Source organism: Choloepus didactylus, chromosome 7 (assembly GCF_015220235.1).
Source record: "Choloepus didactylus isolate mChoDid1 chromosome 7, mChoDid1.pri, whole genome shotgun sequence".
Lineage (NCBI taxonomy): Eukaryota > Metazoa > Chordata > Mammalia > Pilosa > Megalonychidae > Choloepus > Choloepus didactylus.
In genome coordinates this window covers 75,633,839-75,661,144 of record NC_051313.1, presented here as the reverse complement: position 1 = coordinate 75,661,144, position 27,306 = coordinate 75,633,839, and the positions used below count along the sequence as shown (strand labels likewise).

At 37.3% G+C, this 27,306-nt stretch overlaps 1 protein-coding gene across 4 annotated transcripts in view; it reads left to right on the top strand.

Moving 5' to 3' along the window:
• The window catches only part of MEI4 (meiotic double-stranded break formation protein 4), a 613,415-nt gene that overhangs the window by 269,439 nt on the left and 316,670 nt on the right, over window positions 1–27,306 (top strand). For all 4 annotated transcript variants that reach the window (XM_037843991.1, XM_037843990.1, XM_037843988.1 and 1 more), the window contains exon 2: window positions 1,969–2,214. In XM_037843991.1, the coding sequence (XP_037699919.1) occupies window positions 1,983–2,214 (232 nt within the window). In that variant the 5' untranslated portion in view covers window positions 1,969–1,982. The remainder of the gene's footprint in view (window positions 1–1,968; window positions 2,215–27,306) is intronic.

Genomic DNA, 27,306 nt, shown 5'->3' with positions numbered 1-27,306 from the left:
TAACAGGCCGGCTTGCTTCTTTAGGGAGAACCATCCATGTCTCTGCTCTGCATAGATGGTACTTCTCAGAGAGCACTGAGTATCATATGCTATACTGCGCTCCACTGCTGATACAACAGATGGAGAATGAACCACCTGAGTGAAATGGTTGCCTGACAGTTAAAATAAGTGGAGCTATGATTCTAATTAATTTCTCTTTTTTAACAGTACCTAGTCCTTGGTGTATTCTACAGCTATGGAAGGTTAAAAAAAATGGCAGCTGTACTTTGCTTTTGGAAACTATTTTTGTTATACATGTTTTTCTGATTATAAATTGATAATCAGAACATATTGCAGAAAATTAGGAAAATATATAGAATATATAGAAAATAAAAATCACCCATAATTCTATAGTTAGAGATAAATCCTATTTACATTTTTGTATTCCATAATTTAGAGTTCTACTGTACATGTAATTTCATGTTTTCAGTTAGTACATACAATTACATGCCGTTCATTGTATCATGAGCATTTCCCCATGCTATTAAAAAGTCTCTGAAAATCTGATTTTTAATGGCAGTGTAATATTAATTTATATGTCTATACCAGTATTTCCTTAGCTACTTGATTGTTTGTGGCAGTTTTCAGTATTATAAGTAATTCTGTGATGAACTTATTAGACACCCCTTTTTGTGTTCACCGCCAGTTTTAATAAAATGGCATTTTGTTACATATTGCATAGAGTCAGTGATAAATTATAGGATAGCAGATAGGATACATTGTTGCGGATGGCAGTAAATGTGAGAAGATTTTATATGGTGGTATATGAGCTGTTCTTTGAAGAATGCACAGCTAGTACTTTGGCAGATGTGATAGACTTAGAGCATCAAAAGTATGGAAAATTCATGAGCAGAGATGTGAATGGGAATGAGCTGGGGCTGTGTGTATCTGTTTGTATGGGTATGTTTTGACCATAGTAGACAGCATTGAGAAACTGGAGGAAAAAAAGTTTGAAATGTGGGGTGAAGAATTTGAACTTATGCTAGTAGGGACAGGTATGACAACCAAAGTCCCTGAATTTTTTTGACCTACTGTACCTTTACCTATTCATTAAAATTTTTTATTTAGCACATATTATGTGCAAAGCCCCATAATAGTCCAATAAAACATGGTGGAGGCCCACAGGGGCAATACCGCTGGGGTGGGGGGTGATGATATTAAAGCAGTGGAAGCACTGTTCTGCCGTGTTGTCCACATAAGCACATTCATATTGTCAGACTGTGACACAGTATTGGTTCAGAAAAGTGTGCTCATGGTGGTGATTGGAAACCATTGGAAATGCAGAATCAGAGCATGATTACAAGTTAAATGATGCAGATATTTTTAAAATGGTCCTCAGTATGGCTTGGAGGAGGCTGTTTAGATGCAAGATAGCAAGTAAAGGTCCATTAAGGAACACAGGGTTGGGAAGCAGGGACTCTTAAGACTTAGCAGAATGAGTTGTAGGAGAAGAAGGGGTTAAATTCAAATGAATAATTTACTTTAGTGATTCTGATTACCCAGTGTACTCTTCAAAATGTAAAAGCCTCAGTCCTACCCCAGATTTGCAGAATCAGAATTTTTGGGAGATGGGACCAGGCCTATATATATTTAAAAAGCTTCCTAGGTGATTCTGATGTGTACCTCTGGTCAGAAACCACTAACTAAATTAATGTTTTTTTTTTCTGTACTCCAAGAATTTGTCAAATTACTGGAACCTCTATTTTGAACCTTAATACACTTGATATATATATGTGTAGTCATTTTTCTTTGGCATATTTTTCTCATTCTCTTTTCAGTTCCTGAGAATTTTTTTCTGTTACTTGGTACCAAGTTTACCATAAACCTATTAATTAGTGTTAATTTACAAAATCGATTTTAAGCAAATGAAATACACTGCAAAAATTAAAAGGAATTTCTGTATCTTTTTTTTTTATTATTAAACGATAGGGACAAAAGCCAGGATGGATGTTCAGACATGGTATTTGAGAACTTCAAAGCTGGCTCTGGCCTTGGCAATTATCCACTCAAAACCAGCAGATAAAAGCAGCAGAGAATACACGGAGAACCTTGCGAGAGTGGTGTCTGAGCAGGAATCTAAGTGGAGATCAAAAGTTGAAGCTTTGGAAGCTGAAGTTTTGCAATTACGTCAAAAACTTCTTCTGAGCAGAATTTGTTCAGAAGCTTTTAAGAATGGTAAGTATATGGAATCAACTATCAATCTGTTTATCAGCCTTATAGTTATTTACCAATTTATTACCAAATTCCAAATTGTCTAGTTTCCTTGAAAATTGGGTTCCTTCTTGCCGTATAAAAATTTTTTACTTTTAGTCATTAACTAAAACTTTATTGTCACTTTCTGATAAATGATGCTAAACACTGGGATAAAGTTGGAGAATAAAGTAGTGTAGATGTGGAGACAATATTTTAAGCTTATTGGAGAAATTCTTTTAAAATCACATTGTCTAATGATGGTACTATGGAACAGTTGATTGTACACCATGGATGATTGTATGGTATGTGAATATATCTCAATAAAACTGAAGTTAATTAAAAAAAAATCACATTGTTGACAACCGCTGTCCTGGTTGTATTGGTCAGGATCAGCTGGGTTATGCTACAATAACTAATTAATCCCAGTATCTTTTTTTTTTAATTCTTCCACTTCTTTTTTAATGCAATTTTATTGATATATATTCACATAGCATACAGTCATTCAAAGTGTGCAGTTGTTCACAGTATTGTCATATAGTTGTGCATTCATTACCACAATCTTTGAACATTTTCATTACTCCAAAAAATGAAATAAAAATTAAAATAAAAAAAAATCCAAAACATCCCCTTCCTGCCTCCCCCCGTTGTTCATTTACTTTTTTTAAATACAATTTTATTGAGATATAGTCACACACCCTACAGTCATCCACAGTGTACAATTGATTATTCATAGCACTATCATACATTTGTGCATTTATCACCAGAATCAATTTTTGAACCTTTTCCTTACTCCAAATAAAACTAAAAGGGAAAAGAACACTTATATCTTTCCATCCCCTCCATCCCACCCTATTCTTCATCTGATTTTTGTACCCTTTATTCCACTCATCTGTCCATACACTGGATAAAGGGAGTGCAAGCCACAAGGTTTTCACAATCACACAGTCACACTGTGCAGGCTACAAAGTAATATAATAATCTTCAAGAATCAAGGTCACTGTAATCCCAGTATCTTAAAGCTTATCACAACAGAGGTTCATTTTGCACTACACACCCATTAAGGACTGGTAGGAGACTGCGGCACTCAGGGAGACAGGCGAATGGAGGCTTCATTGTCTTGTGATAGCACCATCTTAAACACTTGGTTTTCTTGGCCACCACTGCAGGGGAAGAGACAGCTGGGAGGCCACACCAGGCCCCTCTATGTTTTGTGCAGGAAGTAGCTATGCCACTTCCTCCTGCAGCCCATTGCCCAGAGCTAATCACATGGCCATGACCAACAGCAAAGAGACTGGGGGAGGTGGCAGGGGGCTGGTGGATGTTTGATGAGCACAATGGTGTTTTCACAGCCTGTGTTGCATTATGCTTGTGTAACTGAAGAATTAATACATGTCACTTTAATAAAATGAAAAAAGTCCTCAAATAGTGATAAAGTTCAAGTCTCTCACTTTGAGACAAATAGCTGCATGCATTTTTGGTATTTTTCTAGCTTCCACAAATCCCAACAAATTTTAGCAGAAAACTTAGACATTTTACTCTGGTGATTTATATGTATGGTCAAACATTTTGGGACTTTCCATTGATTTCTCATTTCTTGTACCTTTAGTGCACTGTTTTAAATATTGTACCTTTGCAGTATATATTGATACTTTGAAAGTCCAATTCCTCCTTCTTGCCTTTCTTTGTTTTGGCTCTTTGCATGCATTTTTTGCTCCAGAAATTTTAAAAATAAAAATGGAATATTATAACAAAACAAACAAAAAATCACATTGTTCAACCTCATTTTTTTACTGTGCATTTTTATTTTGCTTTTATATTAATCAATACACATAGCAGTCATATATATTTATTTATATATTTATATATTTATATTTTTATATATATAGTACTAGCTGTGGGCCAGGCATGTGGAAGGCAGTGAGGACCCAAAAACATGAGGGAGGTGCTGTCCTCACAGTTAAGTACCTACCATTCTGGCAGGGAAAACAGATCTATAAATAATTAACCTGGTTGCCATAAAATGCTACCATAAAGATACTGATAAAGAACAGTGGGAGAAGACATTCATCTAGTGTAGTTGGTGGGAAGGCTTCTCAGATCTGGCCCTGAGTGGTCTGTCTGCTAATCATTGAGAAGGTCACAGAACATCCAGTAAGAAGCAGGAGCATGAACAAAGGCACAGGAGTGAAGAATACACGTTCTCATTCAGGGCAATGCTAATGCTACATTTTAGAATGCCCAGAGCACCATAACCTGATGAAAGAGCTGGGCGGAAAAGATGTGATGGGGTGAAAGGAAGAAAGGTGGGTTGGGACAGGATTCAGAAGGGCCTTGAATGTCAGCCTAAGGAATGCTTTACTGTGTTTCTCAACAGTAAGTTGAACATATGATTAATGATCTCTGTTTGTGGTAGTAAAAGGGTATGCCTTTAATAATTATACTAGAAAAAGGGAAAACCAGGAATCACTTGAGCAACCTGGGACATATGGCCACCCATTCATTCATCAGGAACTATGGAACTTTCTTTTTCCCTTTATTAGAGAAGTTGTGGGTTTACAAAACAATCATGCATAAAATATAGGGTTCTCATTACCACCCTGTAATTTTCTTAATGCAATTTTATTGAGATATATTCACATAGCATACAGTCAGCCAAAGTATACAGTCAGTTGTTCACTGTATCATCACATAGTTGTGCATTCATCACCATAATCAATTTTTGAACATTCTCATTACTCCAGCAAAAAAAAAATAAAATAAAAAGAAGAATCAAAATAGAAATAAAAGTAAAAAAAGAACACCCAAAACACCCCATACTCCCCATTCCCTGTATTATTCATTTACTTTTTGTCCCCGTTTTTCTACTCATTTGTCCATGCATTGGATAAAGGGAGTGTGAGCCACAAGGTTTCCACAGTCACATGGTCAAACCGTATAAGCTATATAGTTACATGATCATCTTCAAGAATCAAGGCTACTGGATAACAATTCAATAGTTTTAGGTATTTCCTTATAGCTATTCTAATACACTAAATACTAAAAGTGATATCTATATAATGCATAGAATAACCTCCATAATAACTGCTCTACTCCATTTGAAATCTCTCTGCCACTGAAACTTTGTTTCATTTCTCTTCCCCGTTTTGGTCCAGAAGGCTTTTTCAATCCTATGATGCTGGGTCCAGGCCCATCTCTGGTAGTCATGTCCCACATTGCCAGGGAGATTTACACCCCTGGGAGTCATGTCTTACTTAGAGGGGAAGGCAGCAATTCCACCTGCCCAGTAGGGTTAGAGACAGAGGCCACATCTGAGCAACAGAAGAAGGTCTCTCAGGGTGACTCTTAGACATAATTATAAGTAGGCTTAGCCTTTCCTTTGCAGTAACAAGCTTCATAAGTAAAAGCCCCAAGATTGAGGACTTTGCCTACTAAACTGGTAGTCCCCAATACTTGTGAGAATATCAGTAATTCCTCAGGTGGGGAAGTTTAATACTTCCACATTTTCCCCCAGTTCCTCAAGGGAACTTTGCAAATACTTTTTGTTCTCTGTTCACATTTCTCTGGGATGCATCAGGGCTTTGAGCTAAACCATACGAACCAACCAGATCTCACTTCCTATTCAAGGTTCCATGTAATTATGGTGTTTGAATAAACTGACAATACAAGTTAAATTATATAGTGTGCTACAGGAAATACAGATTTTGCACTGAATAAACGTCTGTTCCTTTGGTCTCATGCAGAAATTGAAATTTTAAAACACTGTCAATATCGTCCTTTACCCTTTAGTCTGATCTACATTAGTCCCAACCAAGTCCTTTTCATTCATATCTTTAATGAAAGTCTGATGTATTTTTCAGCCTTTTTAACAATTGCTGTATAGAGTAATGCTGACACTCATAGCTGCCAACTTCTGGCTCTGAGTCTCAGGTGTCACACAGATACTCAAAGTTCCAGAGACTGACCGGATTATACACAAACAACAACTCAGAATTTAGAAATAAACATTACAACTCAGGAATAGATGTAACTGCTTTAAGAGCTTACAGTCTAGGAACCTTTACCATAAGCCTTCCTCTGATAACCTATGCTCTAAGATTCAGTTCTCAGAGTTTCTACATTATAGTTAGTCCATATCAGTGAGGCATTATAATGTTTGTCTTTTTGATTCTGGTTTAATTCAATCAACATACTGTCCTCCAGGTCCATTCACTTTGTTGCATACATCCCAGCTTCATTCCTTCTTGCTGGCACTCAGTATTCCATTGTATGTATACATGACAGTTCACCATTCCATTTATCATTTGATGTACCCTGAGGCTGCCTCCATTCATTGAAAATCTTAAATACTGCTGCCATAAACACCAGTGCAAATGACCATTCATGTCCTTGCTCTCAGTTCTTCTGAGTATACACCCAAAAACAGGGATGCAGGACTCTATGGCAACCCCATACTTAGCTTCCTGTGGAGCTACCATGCTGCCCTCCAGATGGATTGCACCATTCTACTTCCCCACCAACAGTGAATAGGTACATCCCTCTCTCCACATTTTCTCCAGCACTTGTATCCCTGTTAATTTTTGAAACAGTTTTATTCACACACCATACAATCCATCCTGAGTAAACAATCAGTGATTCCTGGTATAATCACAGTTAGGCATTCACCACAATCTATGAGAGTCCATTTCCATTTCTTCTGCAAAGAAAGAGGAAGGGGAGAAAAGAAATGAAGAAGAAAAAATAAAAATAAAATACACTGAAAAAGTCAGACAACACCACCAAGAATCCTATACTACTCCCTTATATCCCCATCTTATAGACATTTAACTTTGGTATATTGCCTTTGTTACAATTAATGGAAGCATATTACATTGTTTCTGTTAACTATAGACTCTAGTTTGTGTTGATTGTTTTTCCTCTATACCATCCAATTTTCAACACCTTGCAATGTTGACATTCATTTGTTCTCCCTCATGTAAAAGCATTCCTATATTTGTACATTTAACTACCATCATTGACCACTCTAGGATTAGCCAAGTTATACAATCCTAGTCTTTATCTTCTATCTTCCCTTCATGTGTCATTCATGCCCCTAGCCTTCCTCTTTCAACCATACTCATACTCATCTTTGTTCAGAGTACTTACAATATTGTGCTATTCAGTCTGTTTGAACATTCTATTCTCGTTCAGCATCAAATGCCCAATCTCTACCCTCTTTCTTTCTCCTGATAACCTTTGTTCTCAACTTTAACTCTCAAAGTTTGCTCATCAATTTTAGTTCATATTGGTGAGACTATACAGTATTTGTCCTTTTGTATCTGTCTACTGTCTACCATTTTTTTTCTTTTGTATTTTATATGTCATTATCTTATTTATTTTACCTTACTGATAGTATTTATTTCTACACTCTTCTCCAGACCTGTCTCTCCTGTCTTTTCCTGTCTGCCTTTGGTCCTTCCTTTAGTATTTCTTGTAGCACAGGTATCTTGTTTACAAACTCTTTCAGTATCTGTTTGTCTGAAAATGTTTTAAACTCTCCCTCATGTTTGAAGGACAGTTTTGCTGCATATAGAATTCTTGGTTAGCAGTTTTTCTCTTTCAGTATCTTATTATATCATATCACTGCCTTCTCACCTCCACAGTTTCTACTGAGAAATCTGCACATAGTCTTATCATGCTTCCCTTGTATGTGATAGATTGCTTTTGTCTTCTTGCTTTCAGAATTCTCTCTTTTGTCTTTGACATTTGATAATCTGATAAGTGACTTGGAGTAGGTCTGTTTGGATCTATTCTGTTTGGGGTATGCTGCACTTTTTGGATTTGTAATTTTATGGCTTTCATAAGAGATGGGAAATTTTCAGTGATTATTTCCTCCATTATTCTTTCTGCCCCCTTTCTGTTATCATTTTGTCATTCAGTTCCCTGATACCTTGCTTATATTTTTCCATTCTTTTTCCTATCTGTTCCCTGTGTGAAGGATTTCAGATTTCTGTCCTCTAGTTCAAGAATCCTTTCTTCAGCCTCTTCAAATATGCTGTTGTGTGTTTCCATTGTGTTTTTCAATGCTGCTATTGTGTCTTTCATTCTGATAATTTCTGCCAATTGTTTTTTCAAACTTTCAAGTCCTTTCGATGTTTGTCCAATGTCTTCTTTATATCCTTCACCTCTTTTGTCATATCTTCCCTCAACTCTTTGATTTGATTCTGAATTGATTTAGCATAATTTGTTAGAACATCTTTAATTAGTTGTTTCATTTCCTGTATCTCTTTGAAGTATAAGTTTGTTCCTTTGACTGGGCCATATCTTTGTTTTTCCTAGTTTGACTCAATTTTTTATTGTGTAGGTATTTGGTTTCCTAGATTACCCCAATCAGATTTTCCCAGACCAGATGGGCCCAGGTCTCAGGAGGAGAGTGTTATCAGTATCAAGTTTACTTGAGGATGAGACCCAGAAGATTGTCAGAATTTCCTGTTAGGCCACTAGACTCTACTTTTCCTATCCTGCTCAGCAGGTGGTGATTGTCAGCCTGCAGCTCCACACTGGTGTACAGAGGTATGGTGCCTTTAATTCTCAGCAGCTCCTGTACCTGCCTGGGATGGAAGGTGAGTCAAAAGCCAAGCTTAAGCTGTTTCTGTTTTTTTTTTTCCCCCAGGCCCTGGGGTCTGAATTCTCTGAGGGAGGGCCACCACTAGAGCTGGGCCCCAGCCCCCCTTTTCTTAGGGAAGATATGCCCTTTAGGGAATTATCTCATTTGCTAGACTTCTTCCTTTGTCTCTCTATCTTAACTCCACCCTTGCCTAGGTCAGTTTGAAAATGCCTGAGGCTTTCTCTAATGAGCTAAGAATGAGAGAAACTAAAACAGAAAAAAAAAAGAAGTCCCCTTTTCATAGCAAGTCTCCAGCCCCCGATTTTTTTCAGTCATGATCTAGAAGTAATACCCAGTTCTATGTGTGCCTTTCCTTGGGACACATCCCTTTTCCAGTATTCTCAGCTCAGCTGACTCCAAAAGCTTCTGTTTTTATTTATTTATTATTATTATATTTTCCCCCCAGCCCTGTCTCCTCTGTGCCAGGAGAGATCTCAGGTTTCCTTTCCTGCTTGCTTTGGGTTTGTTTGTGCTCATAGCTTGTATTCAGTAGTTCAAATTTGTTAAAACTACAATTGTAGCTTGGTTGAGCTATGCTCCCTTGCTTCTAATAGAGAATACTTCTTTTTTCCACAGGGAAGTGTTACAACTCAGCCTGCCATGTCATTTGGGGAGGGGCACTAGCCTCTGCCTTTTGGGGGGCTTTACTTAAAGTTCTCATGCTGAGCTCTCAGCCATTTTACCCTTTACAGACAGGTTTCCAATGTGTATCTGGTCATGGATGTCCCCCAAACAGTTCTTGCAGATTATTTACTAGTTGTTCCTGGCTATTTACTCATTCACTTGAGGACTAACTAAATTCCACACCTCCCTATACCACCATCTTGCCCCACTCCTACCACCCTATTATTAACACCTTGCCTTGCTGTGGAACATTTGTTATAATTCATAATAGCATGTTTCTATAATTGTACTACTAACTATAGTTTATGATTTAACCTAGAGTTCACTGATTTTGTAGTGTAATTTCTTGTATTTAAAAATTTTTTATTCTATTACAATATATACAATGTACCATTTTCCCTTCAATTTACATTCAGATATATACTTCAGTGCTTTTAATTACATTCACAATGTTGTGATACCATCACCACCATCCATTACAAAGCATTTTCATCAATCCAGATAGGAATCCTGTACATTTTAAACGTTAACTTCCTATTCACTGTCCATCACCCAGCTTCTGGAAACCTATATTCTAGATTCTGACTCTATAAGTTTGCTTATTCTAATTGGTTTAAGTCAGTTAGATCATAGAATATTTGTCCTTTTTTGTCTGGCTTATTTTAGTCAACATGATTTCTTCAAGGTTCATCCATGTTACTGTATGTATCAGGACTTCATTCCTTTATATGGCTGAATGATCATCTATTGTATATATATCACATTTATATTGTATATATACCACATTTTACTTATCCATTCATGGGTGATGGGCACTTGGGTTGCTTCCATCTTTTGGCAATTGTGAATAATGCTGCTGTGAACATCGGTATGCAAATGTCTTTTTGATTCCCTGCTTTCAATTCTTTTGAGTATGTACAGAGTAGTGAGATTGCTGGACTGTATGGTAGTTATGTACTTACCTTTGTGAGGCTCCGCCAAATGGTCTTCCACAGTGACTGCAACATTTTGCATTTTATAGCAATGAATGAGTGTTCCAATTTCTCTGCATCCTTTCCAACACTTTTTATTTGTTTATTTATTTTTTAATAGCAGCTATTCTAATGGGTGTGAAATGTTATCTCATTGTGGTTTTGATTTGCATTTCTCTGATGGCTAATGATGTTGACAATCTTTTCACTTGCTTTCTGGCCATTTGTATATCTTCTTTGGAGAGATGTCTGTACAAGCCTTTTGCTCATTTTTAAAATTAGATTGTTTGGTTATTTTGTTGGTAAATTAAAGATTTGTTTATATATTCTGGATATTAAATTTTATCAGATATGTGGTTTCCAAATATGTTCTTCTATTGTGTAGGTTGTCATTTTACTTTCATGATAAAGATCTTTGAGAGAGGCAGAGCAAAATTCTGCTACATGAAAAAGACTACATGAAGGTCAGAAAGTGCTCCAGAACAGTAGTTCCAGGATGATATCAGCTGGGCAGGGATTTCCACACCACCTAGTGTGGACTTAACTGGAGAGGCAGAGAGACTGCATTGGAAAGGACAGGGTAAATGTGTTAGGCCCGGACCGCCATTGGGGTAGGCAGCTGGACCTGGCTGACAAGTGTGGGAGAGAGCAGATATCCATGCCCTGTGCACGTATCTCAGCAGTTGGCTGGGGAGATAACTCTTCATGGCCCCAAGGCCAAGAGTTCCTGTGATGGAACTTGGGATTTGCAGACTTGTGGTGACTGCATTCATTCTTCCTCCATGGAAGTCCATGGTGAGAACAGCCAAGAGGCAGAGGCATGCACGGAAGCGCCAGCGCCCCTCCTCAACCCCAAGGACTCGCGTGTGCACAGGGATTGTGGTGCATTTAAGCTGGAGGGTGAGACATGCTGTTCCACAACACCAGAGTGGTCCAGTCACAGCCCTTGAAACTGCTGGAACCAGTATACCCTGGAGTGGACCCCTGCTGAACTGTCCAGGGCCCACCCTGTCCCACAGGGCTGGCAGTTCCAAGTGTACATGGGAAACTGGTGCATTGATTGGATTTCTCTCCAAGCTGGACCCCGCTTAATGCACAGACGAAGTTGGGAGAGAGCTGAGAGTAAGAGGTGGCTGAAGAGCACCATTTGCTTTGCAGGATAGGGACAATTGCACTCCACCAAGCTGTAGCTCTGCCAAATTATAGACAAATGTTCAAATTATCCTGCATATTTCAAAATCACCTTATCAAGGTAAGCAAGTGCTGTGAGGCCAACAATAGAAAATCATAAAGCACATGAAGAAACTAGAAGATACAGACAACCCAAATGACCAAATTAAACAGCCAGACGAGACACAGGTTTTGGAACAATTAATCAAAGAAGTACACATGAATCTCCAAAACAACTTCATTGAGTTGGATAAGGACATAAAGGACATCAAGAAGCCTGTAGAAGAGCATAAAGAAGAATTTGAAAGTGTGAGAAAATAGCAGATCTTATGGAAATAAAAGATAACGTTAATCGTAATAAAATATACTGGGGACACACAGCAGCAGATTTGAAGAGGCAGAAGAATGAATTGGTAAAGTAGAGGACAGGACAATTGAATGTGAATGCCCAAAGGACAAATGGTGAAAAAAAAAAAAATTTGAAATGGATTTCAGGGAAATGATAGATAACACAAAGCACACAAATATAAGAATTATTGGCATCCCAGAAGGTGAATAGAAGAGTAAAGTTCTAGAAAGAGTATTTGAAGACATAGTTGGGGAAAACTTCCCAACCCTTCTAAACAACATTAATATGCAAATCAAAGATGCCCAATGAACTCCAAATAGAATAAATCCAAATAAACCCACCCTGTGACATATACTAATCAGATTGTCAAATGCCAAAGACAAGGAAAACTCCTGAAGGCAGCAAGAGAGAAGCAGTTCACCACACACAAGGGAGATTACATGAGACTAAGTACTGACTACTCAGCAGCCACCATGGAGGTGACAATATAGTGGTATGACATATTTAGGATTCTGAAAAAGAAAAATTGCCAGACAAGAATCCTTTATCCAAAAGTTCTTCAAAATTGAGGGAGAGTTTAAAATTTTCACAGATAAACAAATGCTGAGAGACTTTGTTAGCAATAAATATTAAACAGAGTTCTGGCTGAGAACAAAAAGAAAGGAGACAGAGTTCTTGAGAAGGGCACACAATTGAGTATTTGTAAGGGTAACTTAAAGGGGTGAAAAAAAAGAGAGAGAGAAGGGGGAAAAACAGATCTGCAAAATAAAAACCAAAGTATAGGATGTTTGATTCAAGCACTAGCTTGACAGTAATAACATTGAACGTGAATGGATTAAGCTCCCCAATTAAAAGATATAGATTGGCAGAAGGGATTAAAAAGTATGAACCATCAGTATGCTGTTTACAAAAGACTCATCTTAGAGCCAGCAACACAAATAGATTGAAAGTGAATGCATGAAAAAAATACTCCATGCAAGCTACAGCCAAAAGAAAGCAAGGATGGCAATACTAATATCAGACAAAATAGACTTTAAATGCAAAGATGTTATAAGAGACAAAGAAGGACACCATATATTAATAAAAGGAATGATTCACCAAGAAGAAATAACCATCATAAATGTTTATGCACCTAATCAGTGTGCTCTAAAGTATATGAGACAGACATTGGCAAAACTGAATTCTACAATAAATGGTAGACTTCAGTACACCACTCTGTTCCATAGATAGAACAACCAGACAGAGGACCAATAAGGAAATTGAGAACCTAAACAATATGATAAATGAAATTAGACTTAATAGACATATATAAAGCATTACATCCCAAATTACCAGGATATACATTCTTCTCTAGCACTCATGGAATGTTCTCTGGGATCAATCATATGCTGGGATATAATACAAGCCTCAATAAATTTAAAAAGTTTGAAATTATTGAAACACTTTCTCTGATTTAATGGAATGGAACTACAAGTCAATGACCATCAAAGATCCAGAACATTCACACATATGTGGAGGTTAAACAGCATACTCATAAACAATCAGTGGGTTAAAGATGAAATTGCAAGAGAAATTGCTAAATATCTAGAGACGAATAAAAATGATAGCACAACATATCTAAACCTATGGGATACAGTGAAGGAGGTGCTTAGGGGGAAATTTATAGCTCTAAATGCATATATTAAAAAGGAAGAAATAACTAAAATCAAACAAGTGTCTGGACAACTGAAGAAGCTTGAGAATGATAATAACTAACCCTAAAGTAAGTAGAAGAAAAGAAACAACAAGGATTAAAGCAGAAATAAATGATACAGAAGACCAAAAAAAAAAAAAAATAGAGAGAATAAATAAAAACAAAAGTTGTTTCTTTGAGAAGATCAACAAGATCGACAAACCCTTAGCTAGACTGAAAAAGTAAAAAAGAGAGAAGACCCAAATAAACAAAATCAGAATTGAAAGGGGGGACATTACTGTGGATCCCGAAGAAATTTAAAAAATCACAAGAGGATAATATGAAAACTGTATGCCAACAAACTAGACAATTTAGAAGAGATGGATAATTTCCTGAAACACACGAACATCCTAGACTGACCCGAGAAGAAAGAGAAGACCTCAACAAATCAATCACAAGTAAAGAGATCTAATGAGTCATGAAAATGCTTCCTACTAATAAAAGCCCATGGCCAGAGTGCTTCACAGGGGAATTTTACCAAACTTTCCAAAAAGAACTGACACCATTCCTGCTCAAACTCTTTCAAAAAATTGAAGAAAAAGGAACACTGCCTAACTCATTTTATGATGCTAACATCACTCTAATACCCAAACCAGATAAAGATGCTAAAAGAAAGGAAAACTACAGGCCAGTCTCCCTAATGAATATAGATGTAAAAATTCTCAACAAAATACTTGCAAATCGAGTCCAAAGACACTTTAAAAGTCTTGTACACCATGGCCAAACAGGGTTCATTCCAGGCATGCAACGGTGGTTCAACATAAGAAAATCAGTCAATGTAATACAACATATTAACGAATCAAAAGGGGGAAAAATAGTCCTTTGAGACTCAGAAGTTTTTAATTTGTTGAGGTCCCATTTATCAGTTTTTTCTTTTGTTGCTTGTGCTTTGGAAATAAAGTCTGAGAAACCATTGCCTAACACAAAGTACTGAAAAGGCTTCCCTACATTTTCTTCTAGAAGTTTGATATTTCTAGTTCTTATAGTTAGGTCTTTGATACATGTTGAGTTGATTTTTTTGTATAAAGTGTGAAGTAGGGAGTCTCCTCTTGTTTGCAAATGAAGAGCCTGCTTTCCCAGCACCATTCATTGAAGAAACTATTCTTTCCCAGTTGAGTGGTCTTTGCTCCCTTATCAAAATTGTGGAAGGAGCAAATGTGAAGATTGATTTCTGAGTTCTCAATTTGATTCCATTGGCTTATATGTTTGTCCTTGTGCCTTGGCTTTGTACTAAGTGTTACAATCAAAAACTATGTGTCTCCCAAATCATTCTTCTTTTTTGAGATGGCTTTAGGTACTCAGGGCCCCTTACCCTTTCATATAAAGTTGATGATTGGCTTTTCCATTTTTGCAAAGAATGTTGTTGAGATTTTGATTGGGATAGTATTGAAGCTATAAATTGCCTTGGGTAGTATTGACACATTAACAATATTTAGTCTTCTAATCAATGAACATGGAATATCTTTCCATTTATTTAAGTCTTCTTTGAATTCTGATAGCAATGTTTTCTAGTTTTGTCCTTTAGATCCTTGTTTAGGTTTATTCCTCATTGCTATTGTGAGTGTATTTTTTTCTTGATTTCTTCTTCCAATTGTTCATTGCTTTTGCATATGAGCACTACTGATTTTTAGGTGTTGATCTTTTACCCTGCCTCTTTGCTGGATTCATGTATTAGCTCTGGGAACTTTGTTGTGGGATTTTCAGGATTTACTCTATATATAGGATCATGTCATCTGCAAATATAAAAACTTGCTTCTTCCTTTCCAATTTGGATGTCTGTTTTTTCTTTTTCTTTTCTTTTTTTTTTTTGCCTAATTGCTCTGGCAAGTACTTCCAGTACAATGCTGAATTATACTAATGACAGTGGGCATCCTTTCTTGTTCTTGATCTTTGAAGGAAAGCTTTCAATCTTTCACTCTTTAGTAGAAAATTAACTGTGGGCCTTTCATATGTGCCTTTTATCATGTTGAGGAAATTTCATTTCTATTCTTAGTGTTCTATATGTTTTTATGAGGAAAGGGTGCTGTATTATGTCAAATACCTTTTCTGCATTTGAGGTGATCATGCATTTTTTTTCCTTCATTCTGTTAATGTGGTGTATTATATTAACTGATTTTATTTTGTACCAACCTTGCATACCAGGGATGAATCCCACTTGAACATGGTATATAATTTTTTTCATACGCTTTTGGATTTGGTTTGCTGGTATTTTGTTGAGGATTTTTGCATCTATATTCATAAGAGATACTGGTCTGCTTATTCTTTCTTGTGACATGTTTATCTGGCTTTGGTGTGAGGGTGATGTTGGCTTCATAGAATGAATTGGGGGATGTTCTCCCCTCTTCAAGATTTTGGATTAGTTTGAGCTGAATCAGATTTAAGTATTCTTGGAATGTTTGGTAGAGTTCCCCTGTGAAGCCCTCTGTTCTTGGCCTTTTTACTGATTCAGTCTCTTTACTTGTAATTTGTTTATTGAGATCTTCCATTTCTTCTTGAGTCAATGTAGGTAGGTAGTGTGTTTTTCTAAGAATTTGTCCATTTCACCTAGCTTATCTAATTTATTGGTACTCCAGTTTCCTAATGCTCCTGTTATGCAAAATACCAGAAATGGATTGGCTTTTATAAAAGGCATTTACTTGGTTACAAATTTACCATCTTAAGGTCATGAAAGTGTCCAAACTAAGCATCAGCAAGACGATACTGTAACTGAAGAATGGCTGATGTGAAGAATGGCTGATGGCATCTTCAACCCCTCTGTCAGCTGTGAAGGCATGTGGCTGGCATCTGCTGGTCCTTTGCTCCCAGGTTGTGTTTCAAAATGACTTTCTGCAAAATGTCTTTGGGCATCTGTCTTGGCTCCTCTCTCTCAGCTCTGCGTCCATGCTTGTTTCTCCCAGGATGTTTCTCTAACCATCTGGGGGTCCTCTTAGCCTCTCCAGGGCAAAATTTGGGCTTAATCTCTTAGCTTAGCATCTCCAGATGTCCCTCTGTCCAAATCTCCAGGCATCTCCAAGCATCTCTTTTGGCTCCCAAGCATCTGAGCGTCTTGGCTTAGCATATGCCAGGGCATTTTCATCTCTCTGCTCTCTGTGCGATCTCCCTTTAAAGGATTCCTGTATACTAAAAACGACCTACCCTGAATGGACGGGGTCAAATCTTCATGGAAACATTCAATCTAGAAGTCACACTCCAATCAAAAAGATTAATAAGTCTGTCCCCACAAGATTGTATTAAATAATATGGCTTTTCTGGGAGACATAAAAGATCCAAACTAGCACAATTGACATACAGGTTTTCATAGTATCCTTATAGCCCTTTTTATTTCAGCAGGGTCAGTAGTAATGTTGCCCTTTTCATTTCTGATTTTACTTATTTGTATCCATTCTCTTTCTTAGTCTAGCTAAAGGTTTGCCAATATTATTGATCTTTTCAAAGAACCAACTTTTGGATTTGTTGACTTTATCTCTCTCTCTCTCTCTCTTTTTTTTTCTATTTGATTTAGCTCCACTCTAATCTTTGTCATTTCCTTTCTTCTGCTTGTTTTGGGTTCAATTTGCTCTTCTTTTTCTAGTTTTTCTAGTTTTGAGGTTAGGTCTCTAATTTTAAGTCTTTCTTCTTTATTAATGTAAGCATCTAGAGCCATAAATTTGCCTCTCAGCACTGTTTTTGCTGCATCCTATAAGTTTGGTATGTTTTATTTTCATTTTAATTTGCCTCAAGATATTTCCTAACTTCACTTGTGGTTTCCTCTTTATCCCATTGGTTGTTTAAGAGTATGGTTTTTAATTTCCATGTTTGCAAATTTTCCATTTCTCCTTGATTTCAACCTTCATTTCCTTCTTGTCAGAGTATATCAATTGTGTGATTCAATATTTTTTATTTTATTAACACTTGTTTTATGACTCAACACATGATCCATGAGGATGATCCATGGAGAATGATTCATGTGTACTTGAGAAGAATGTGTGTTCTGTTTTTATTGGGTAGAAGATTCTATATATGTCTGTTAGGTCTAGTTGGTTTTCTGTATCATTTAATTCCTGTACTTCCTTATTCATCTTCTGACTAAATGTTCTATCCATTATTGAGAGTAGTATGTTAAAGTCTCCTAATATTAAAGAAGAACATCAGTTTCTCCTTCAGATGTCAGTATTTGCTTCTTACATTTTGGGGTTCTTCTCTTAGTTGCATATATATTTATAATTGTTATATCTTCTTGTTGAATTGTTCCCTTTATTAATATATAATGATCATCTTTTTCCCTTTAACTACTTTTGAATTGAAGTCTATTTTTTCCAATATTATTATAGACACCGAATTCGGATGTATTTTGTTCCCCAAAATGCCATGTTCTTTAATGCAATCTTGTGGGGGCCAACATAATAGTGTTGATTAGGTTGGAATCCTTGGATTTGGTTGTTTCCATGGAGATGTGACCCACCCAACTGTGGGTAATACCTTTGGTTAGATTATTTCCTTGGAGGTATGGCCCCAACCATTCAGTTTGGGTCCTGATTAGTTTACTGAAGTTCTTTAAAAAGAGCATACCAGCCCAGATGCTTGCTACAGCTTAGATTGATATTTTGAAGACAGATGTTGAAAGCTGACATTGACATTTTGGAGAATACCATTTTGAAATGCAACCTGGGAGCAAGCAGATGTCAGCCATGTGCCCTTCCACCTAACAGAGGTTTTCTAGATGCCATCAGCCATCCTTCAGTGAAGGTACCGTATTGTGATGCCTTACCTTGGACACTTTTATGGGCTTCAGACTGTAAATTTGTAACCAAATAAAGCCCCTTTATAAAAGTCAATCCATTTCTGGTATTTTGCATAATGGCAGCATTAGCACACTGGAACAACAACCTAGCTCTCACTTGGTTACTACTTGCATGGTATATACTTTTCTATCCTTTCAACCTCAACCTACTTGTGTCTTTAACTTCAAGGTGAGTCTCTTGCAGACAGCATATAGTTGAGTCATGCTTTTTTTATCCATTCTGCCAATCTTCACTTTTTGACTGAAGAATTTAGTCCATTTATATTTAAAGTCCCTACAGATAATACAGGACTTCTGCCATTTTTCTATTTATCTTTTGTAAGTCTCATATCTTTTTTGTTCCTTGCCTCTGTTAAACCATACTTTTATATGTGTTTGCTATTTTATGATGTACCATATTGAGTACCTTTTCATTTCCATCTTGATATATTTTTCATCTGTTTTCTTTGTGGTTACCATGGGGTTAAAATTTAACATCCAAAATATGTAGCAATTATATTTGGCTTGATACCAACTTGGCTTCAGTAGCATGCATATATACTTTTAATATGTACCTATGCCCCTCCACCATTTTTTTTACAGTTTACCGCATATATCTTTGCACATTTTATGTCCAAAAACCTAGACTGATCATTACTTTTTATTCATTTGCATATTAGCACTGGTAGCAAGAAGTGAAATTACATGTGAAACAATAAAATACATTAATACTGGTACTTATAATTACCCAAATGGTTACCTTTACTTCAGGTCTTTATTTCTTTTTTGCTGCTTTGAACCACTGTTCAATGTCCTTTATTTTCAGTCTGAAGAACTACCTTTAGCATTGCTTGGAGGGCTGGTCTAGTGTGATAACCTCCCTCTGCTTTTGTTTATCTGAGAATGTCTTAATCTCTCCCTCATTTTTGAAAGAGAGCCTTGCCTGATATAAGATTCTTGGCTGACAGTTATTTTCCTTCAGCACTTTAAATATTTTAACCTGCTTCCTTCTTGCGTCCATGGTTTCTGATGAGAAATCAATAATCTAATTCTGCTTCCTCCTTTGTACCTAACATATTGCTTTTCTCTTTCAGCTTTCAGAACTCTCTCCTTTGCATTTAAAAGTGTAATCAGTATATGACAGGATATACTTTTCTTCATGTTTATCCTATTTGGTGTTCTGTGAGCCTCTTGGATGTGCATATTCACATCTTTTTAGGAAGTTCTCTGTCATTATTTCTTTAAATATTCCTTCTGCTACTTTTTTTCTTTGTTCTCCTTCTGAGACTGCCATAATGCATATATTGGTGCACTTGATTGTGTTCCATAGCTGTCTTAGGCTATTTTCACTTTTAATAATTCTTTTTCCTTTCTGCTCCTCAGCCTGACTCATTTCAAGTGTCTTGTCTTCAAGTTCACTGATTCTTTCTTTTGCCAGTTCCAGTATGCTTTTGAAACCCTCCTGGGCTTTTTCGTTTCAGTTATTGTGATCTTTAACTACAGTGGTTCTGTTGGGTTCCTTTTTAAAATTTCCATCTCTTTACTTAGATTCTCATATTGCTCATTCATTGTTTTCCCCATGTCCTTTAGTCATTTCTCCTCAAGCATGTTTAAGATCATTTTTAAGGGCTTGTTCTGTATGTCCACATTCTCATCTTCTTCATTTGTGTTTTCTGGATTTTTATCTTCTTCCTTTGGATGGGCCATCACTTCCTCTTTCTTTGGTTGTTGTGCACTCTTTTGTTGCAAACTATACATTTTAATACTTTAAAATGTTATCTCTGGCATTTATTCCCTGGGATATCGGTTTCTTGGTTTTGTAACTAGTTGACTCTAAGACAGAGATTTTTTAGAGCTTCAGCCATACCACCGGGTAGATCTGCCCAAGGTGAATGGAGTGTTCAGCGTTTTTCCTGGGCCCTGTTTTGTTCTGGGTTTTTGCTTGTTCGTTATTTTGGAGGTCCCTGTTACAGGAGTTTGGTTGTCCCCTCTGTTTCCCAGGAGACAGACCTTTTGTCCTAGGTGTTTAATGTCAACAGGCCTTGGTCCCAGACCGTCCACCTCTATCATTTTTTATACTCCTTTCATTGTCTCAAGCTGCTTTTGCCTGGAGACTAGTTCTGGAAGGAGATGCACCTTGGAGAAGACTTTCCCAAATCTGTCTTTCCCAGACAAAACAGGGCCAGGGACCCATGAAGGAGGTTCAGACCAGCTACAAAGTGCCCTTGGGAAGGGGATCAGGAAGGATGCTAAGAGATTCTCCAGTAGTTCCCTAAAGCTGAGCTTTTCTGGCCTGCCCAACAAATGCAGCCCTTCAGCTAACTGGCCTCCCCAGGACTGAGGAAACATTGTGTCTTTAAATCTTTACTCCCTCTTCCCCTTCCAGGGAAGGGTCAAAACTTTGGCTGCCACTGCCTTTGTTGGGGTTGTATCAAAACAGTGGATGCCACTGCCTTTGTCCAGGGTGGGGGGGTTGAAACAGTGGCTGTTGCCACCTTTATCCTTGGCGGTTTGGAATAATAGCTACCCTCAGAGCTGAGATCCAGTGATTTGTATTTGATAATAAAAGCCGAGAACAGCGATCGGCCATATCCAGCCCTGTTCTTGTGGAAAAGGATTTTTATGTCCCTTTTTGTTACCATCTGTTAGCTAGGTATTGGACCCTGTTATGGCCTGCTGTAGGCGTGGGGGTTGGCCACAGTAGTTGCCACATAGAAAGAGCAGTTTATAATCCTTTATTGTAATTTATCTGCCTCTTCTTCCCACTTTTCCCATGGTGCTTATGCAGTGTTCTTCTGGCCTCCAGAGTTTCAAAATAGTTGTCTGAGACAATTCCTGCTTTTTTAATAGTTGTTTTGGTGGAAGGACTGAGTTCTAGAGCTTCCTACTCTGCCACCTTCCCACAATTCTCCTAACTTTCTTATCCATGGAACTTTTTTGTAGCAAAGGATTGGCACTCATATTGTGATTGAGAAACATAATTCTGGTGACCTTTTAAAAATGTGAATCAACTCATGCCACTCCTTTGTGTAAAACCCTTCTTCATTTTCTGTTATTCTTCTTATGAGATCCAGTCTTCTAACTGCAGCCCATATCACTGTGGGGCAGTTTCACTCTGTTCACCTCTCCCACCTCATGGCGTAGACTCTCCCCCTGTTCACTAGGCTGCAACCACCATGGCCTTCCCACTGGCCCTTAAAGGCCTTTCTCACCTTGGACCATTGTTATCCTCTTGTCTTCAGCTCTCTATGTTGCTGGTCTTCTCCCTTCCCAGAGGTCATTTATTCCAAATGACAATCTTCAGTGATGTATTCTCTAATTACCATATCTACATAGCACACATCCTATCCCATTATTCTTTACCTAAGCACTGTTTGTAGATTTTTTATTTGTTTGTTTGCTTACTTGGGCACTGCCTTATCTCCTGAATGAGAGTCCAAGTTCACTGAAGAGAGGGTCTTTGATTTGCTCAGCACTATTTACTCAGTGCCTTGCTCGAAGCCTGACACAGAAAAGTTCAGTAATAATTGTCAAATGGAATTGGGGCAGAGAGGATGGCTTAGAGATAGCAGTGATTGGAGGCAGGACACCAGTTTTTAAACTTTTTTACCAAAGCCCATATGAATAATGATGAGCTGAATTAGGTCATGATAGAACAAAAAGGAGGAGAGACATTTGTGAATTATTTCAGAGTTGAACTTTCAGACAATTGTTGAATGATTTCAAAAAAGGGTAAGGAAGATAGAGGCATTTAGGATTTTGCAGTTTTTAGCTTATTGAATTGATATGTGATGCTTTGAATACAGATAGTGAAAACAGAAAGAAACTATAGAATAAAATGTTGAGTCCAAGTTTGAGTGTAGGCTAATCCCTAGGATATACAGGTATTTCCTAGTAGGAAGGTGGAGATGAGTAGCCTGGAGATATAAACTTAAGAGTTAGTATTTATTGTCTTCAGTAGTTGAAGTCATAGCTGTAGATGAGACTGCCAGGGAGAATGAAGCTGTGGGAGGATCCCTCTGGATCCCCAACATTCCAGGGATGGGCAGAGGAAGAGGAGCCATTGAAAAGAGTGACTGTCTCCTTAAAAGTGTACAGGTGTAGTACACACATACATGCCGGAAGTAATAAGGCACTGACGTTAGTTTGAGGAATTATCAGGAAAGCCTACTAACCGAATATTTAGATCTTAACTAAAACCCCCTTATTGTGTGAGTGAAATTTGTGTTAGATTTACAGTGACATTTTAATCTCTAGGTAATGGACTCCTGGAGTATATCTAGTGAATAGCAAACGTAATTAATTAAAAAAATTTTTTTCTTTGTATTGTACAATTGGTATAATGGCACACATGTAAAAATATCCAGTAAGTTTAAACTGTGAGTATCATTAACATCTGTGATACCCAAAGTATTGTTTATCATCAAAGGTCTATTTTTAACACTGATATAGTATGTGTTTTATTTGTTTGTAATATGAGTGTGCCTAACAGTGAGAACCTGGGTAATAAATTGTCACAGTGCCTGTGAAAGAAATTTTCAAAAATCTTTTATTTAAAATCAGTTCTACTCACAGCAGGAGTTGCAGGTAAAGTGTTTCAGTGGCGCAGATGTTTGGAAGTAATCTATTTTTCTGTCTGTTAGCTTATACTTCAAAAAGGAGGAATAAATGGATATATCCAGAGAAATGAAGTCACTGCTAAAGAAGAAAGACAAAATCCAGAAACAGGTTATTAGATGTATAGGAAAATAAAGGAAAAGGAAAGAGTTGTTATTTAAAGATATATGATTTGAAAAGGTTGATATGCCTTGCTCTAAGAAAAAACTCCATACTTGAAAATCAAAACTATGTTAAAGATATATTTATATTATTTAATATTTCTTTCCAGGATTCTTAGGTATGCTTTGTAAGTGCAGTTCTTCATGAGTGTTTAGAGACAGCAGGCCCTCAATAAATGTAGAATGAAATGTTTCTTGACAGATTGAGAGGCTGGGACTTAATTTGTAGCATCAACTTCCATCAAAGCAATTTAGCAATCCAGAATTAAATAAAGCAGAGCTTAAATGGCAGAGTAAACAAATAAGGAATTGTGATGTAGTTTATATAATATTTCAAGAACTCAGCTATTTCTTTATTTTGATTTATTTTTATACAATTTTTTTCCACAAACTTTTTACTGTAATTATTAATGGATAGGACTGCACAGAGAAGGGATACATAGAAAATGCTCTTGGAATTATGACACATTTTTAGTTTACTTAAATTCTCATTAGTAATTAGGAAGGAAGAAAGGAGAAAAGAAAGAAAAAGAAAAGAAAGTAAGTAGCTCAGGTATCTAGTGAGTATTTCTCAAAACTTTTTTGGTGATGTGTGATAGACATTCTTAGTTGCCTATTCAATAGCCAAAGAAAAGTAGCTGATTTTGTTTGGGCAGTAAGGTGCTTGTTGCCAGTGGGTTAATGCATGAATGGCTTGGACTTGTTTAGCCAGTATTGTTCTAAGGCTGGGCAGGGGCCTAACTCTGGCCAATGAAAGGCAAACAGTAATTATTTATTTATTTATTTATTTATTTATTTATTATTTATTTACTTTTATTTTATTTGTTTGTTTATTTATTTATTTATTCATTCATTCATTCATTTAATCTCAACCCCTTCTTTCCTCTTTGGGACACTGTCATGTGAGAATATGATACCTGAAACTATGGTAGCCATTTTGCAACTATGAGGCAATGCCGAAACATTAAAGCCAACATACTAAGGATGGTAAAGTGGAAGAATGAGAAGAATCAGGTTCCTTGTTGACAGTGCTAAGCAGCCCAAGCAACTCTAGGATTGCTTTATTAGGAATTTTAAAAAGGTAAACAGAGATTGAAGCCATTGTTTTTCAGGTGTTCCGTTCCTTGTAACTGAGCGCATCCTAACTTATACAGGGTACTTGTTCAGGGATGGGGAGGTTATGAATGAATTAAATCTCAGCTTTCTCTCCCAAGTAGCTTCTTGAACTGTATGGGAGAAAACTATGTTCTTTAATTGGAACAGCTTCCTGTTTGAGATGGCCTCACAATGTTGGTAAAGATTTAGTCTAGGTCTGAGTGGGTGGGTGAGAGCGACTGGGAGCATAGGGACTGGCCAGGAAGGCCTTAATGTTCCTGAATGTAGACAAGGGGTTGAATGGGGCATAGCAACAGGAGCAGGGCCTTGTTAGTGGGAAAAATGGCACATAACTTCAATGGGCAGATTTAGGATTAACAACTGAATTTGTGGATGGGTGGGGAGGAAGAGAAAGGGGATCTGGGTAGTTACTATTATATTTACACAGTAATTAGGCATTCATTGGAGGGAAGTAGATGGATGAAGTATCAGGTATGTGCTTTTTCTCCTACAGTTTCATGTACTGTGTCTTCATAAATGATAGACAAACTACTGAATAAGCAACTGGTACGAGTGAGAAGGTGAGAGAAAATCAATCCCAAATAATTCATTGATTTACATGTTTATTTAGTAAATGTTCATTGAGTAAAGGATGCTTGTATAAAGTTCTTGTGGGGCGGGGAGGTGCAGAGCCCCACAATTAGTTTAGTTGACTTTAGTTGTCCTAAATGTGTTGGGCCCTGAGAAACAACCACCCAAACTAGGTGACTTCAGGAGCTCCCTACCCTTCTATCTGATATTGCTTAAGTATGTCCCTACCCTCTGCAACAATTTAGTGCCTCATACCTTCAATCCCTAGTTTGTCATTGCCAACTCCAGTCCCAGCTTCTTTTCATCTTGTTTAAGAGTGGATTCAGAGAAAGGTGTTTAGCTAGCCTGGTGGTGAGGAGGGGCTAGAACGGGGGCTGGATATTAAAGCTGCCCTGTGTGTACCTCTCCAGGGCCAGGGTGGAGCTTGTTTTCACTTCCTGACTGTCATTTTGCTAGTTCCTGCCTACTCAGCTTCTCTCCCATCTCTGTTCCTCTGACTCTGTCCCAGACCTTGTGTTGAGGAGACATTGCAAATAACTGATTAACAGATTTACATGATTCAGTAGTTTTGGCATTTATAAGTTGGGGCATTCATTGTTTTATAGATGCTGAAAGAAGATGGAAAGGGAAATGAATGCATAAGCATTTCCTTCTTAGTTTTCACATAAGCCCCCATAATGTAAATTATCCAATATAATGGTGATGGAAATTTTTTAAATTGCAGTTGATTTAAAACATACATGCATAATGTACATAAACATAGAATGTAGTCTTAATATAGATTCTAAGAAAGGCTCTAAAATAATTTAGTCAATTTATAATTATATATGTTTTATTCATTATATAAAATTGAATTATTGATCTGATATTAGAAACCATCAACATATAAAGAAATGAAAGTTACAGTTAAAAAAGGTCACAATATCAAGCAGCTTTAATAATTGCTAGGCAAAAACTTAGTGATGCAAACACCTTAATTATCAGAACGGCAACAGGTTCTGACAGGCATAGATAGGGAGCTAGAAGGGCCAAACAAGATCCTGTTCAGGGGTCCAGGGAGGGAAGAATCATTGGAGCTGCCCAGACTGGGCTTTAGATGAGTACAGCTGCCATTTCACCATATGCAGTGTTCTCAGTGGGTATCATCTTTTGTCCTAAATCTCTTCCTTATACTGGGCTCTGAATCTCATTGCATGATACGATATCTTATTTGCCTAAGCAGGGTACCAGGCAGCTGTCTTGTATGTTAGGTAATCCCCAAGTTAGGTTGACTCTACTTTTGATGTATCTCTGGAATCTCTCCACTTCTTTCTGTTCCAAATGCTCCTTCCTTGGTTTTGCCTGATTTATCTCAAATAGATTTGTGTCTATAGCTGTAGCCTTGCTGCTTTCTGTTCCAGATTACAGCTGAGTTTCGTCTTCTCATTGACTTAGGATAGAGTCCAAAATGATTAAAAAGGGCTACAAGATTCTCCAGAATTTGGTGCTTGCTTACCTCTCCATCCCAACCTCTCACCACTGTGTTCTTTACATTCTGCCCCCCACCTCGCTAAATTTCTTTCACTTATTTGAATACGTTTTGTTCTTTTTCACTTACAGGCTTCCACATGGGTTGTTTCCCACTATGGAATATGTTCTCCTCTCCTTTTGACTAGCTGTAGACGATTCTTTTTTTCTGATGTAGTTTTAATATCCATTTTGCCTTCTCTGACCATCTTCCTAGATTAGATTAGGTTCTTCATTTGTGGGTACCCTTAATATTGTCTACTTTCCATGGTGTTTATGAGTGGAAGTACAATTGTTTAAGCAGTCTGTTTTCCCTGTGAACTGTAAACTACAGGCTAGCAGTATTATGTCTGCTCTCATCACCATTATATTTCTAGTGTTAGCACAGTGTCTGAGATAGAGCAGATACTCAGTGAATATTTGTTAAATGACTAGGTTTAGACACGGTTTGTGTGAGTGTCAATATCCGGAACAAAAAGGCCTTGCTGATCTGTAGTTTCTGGATGTCTGGCAACCCCCTGCAGGACTCCAGTGATAGAAGGAGATGCAAAAAAACAAGATCTAGGGATCTAGGAAAGGGGGTCTGCCAAGGTAGGATGAGTACCAGAGCTCCTGCCTTTGTGAATACCATGTATGCACATTGTGGTTTAATCAGAACCAAATAAATGAATAGAGACAATACTTCCCATCTATGCAACAAAAGCTGAAACTACTGAAAATGCTTATGCATTTCTAGGTCGTTGCTCAACATGATTGTTTTGAATAGTTTGACCTGTAGGAAATTTTAATCTAGTTCTTATACTTAGGAGTATATTGTTTTTTGTAGGTTTTGTCCATGATTTTTAAATGCCCTGAT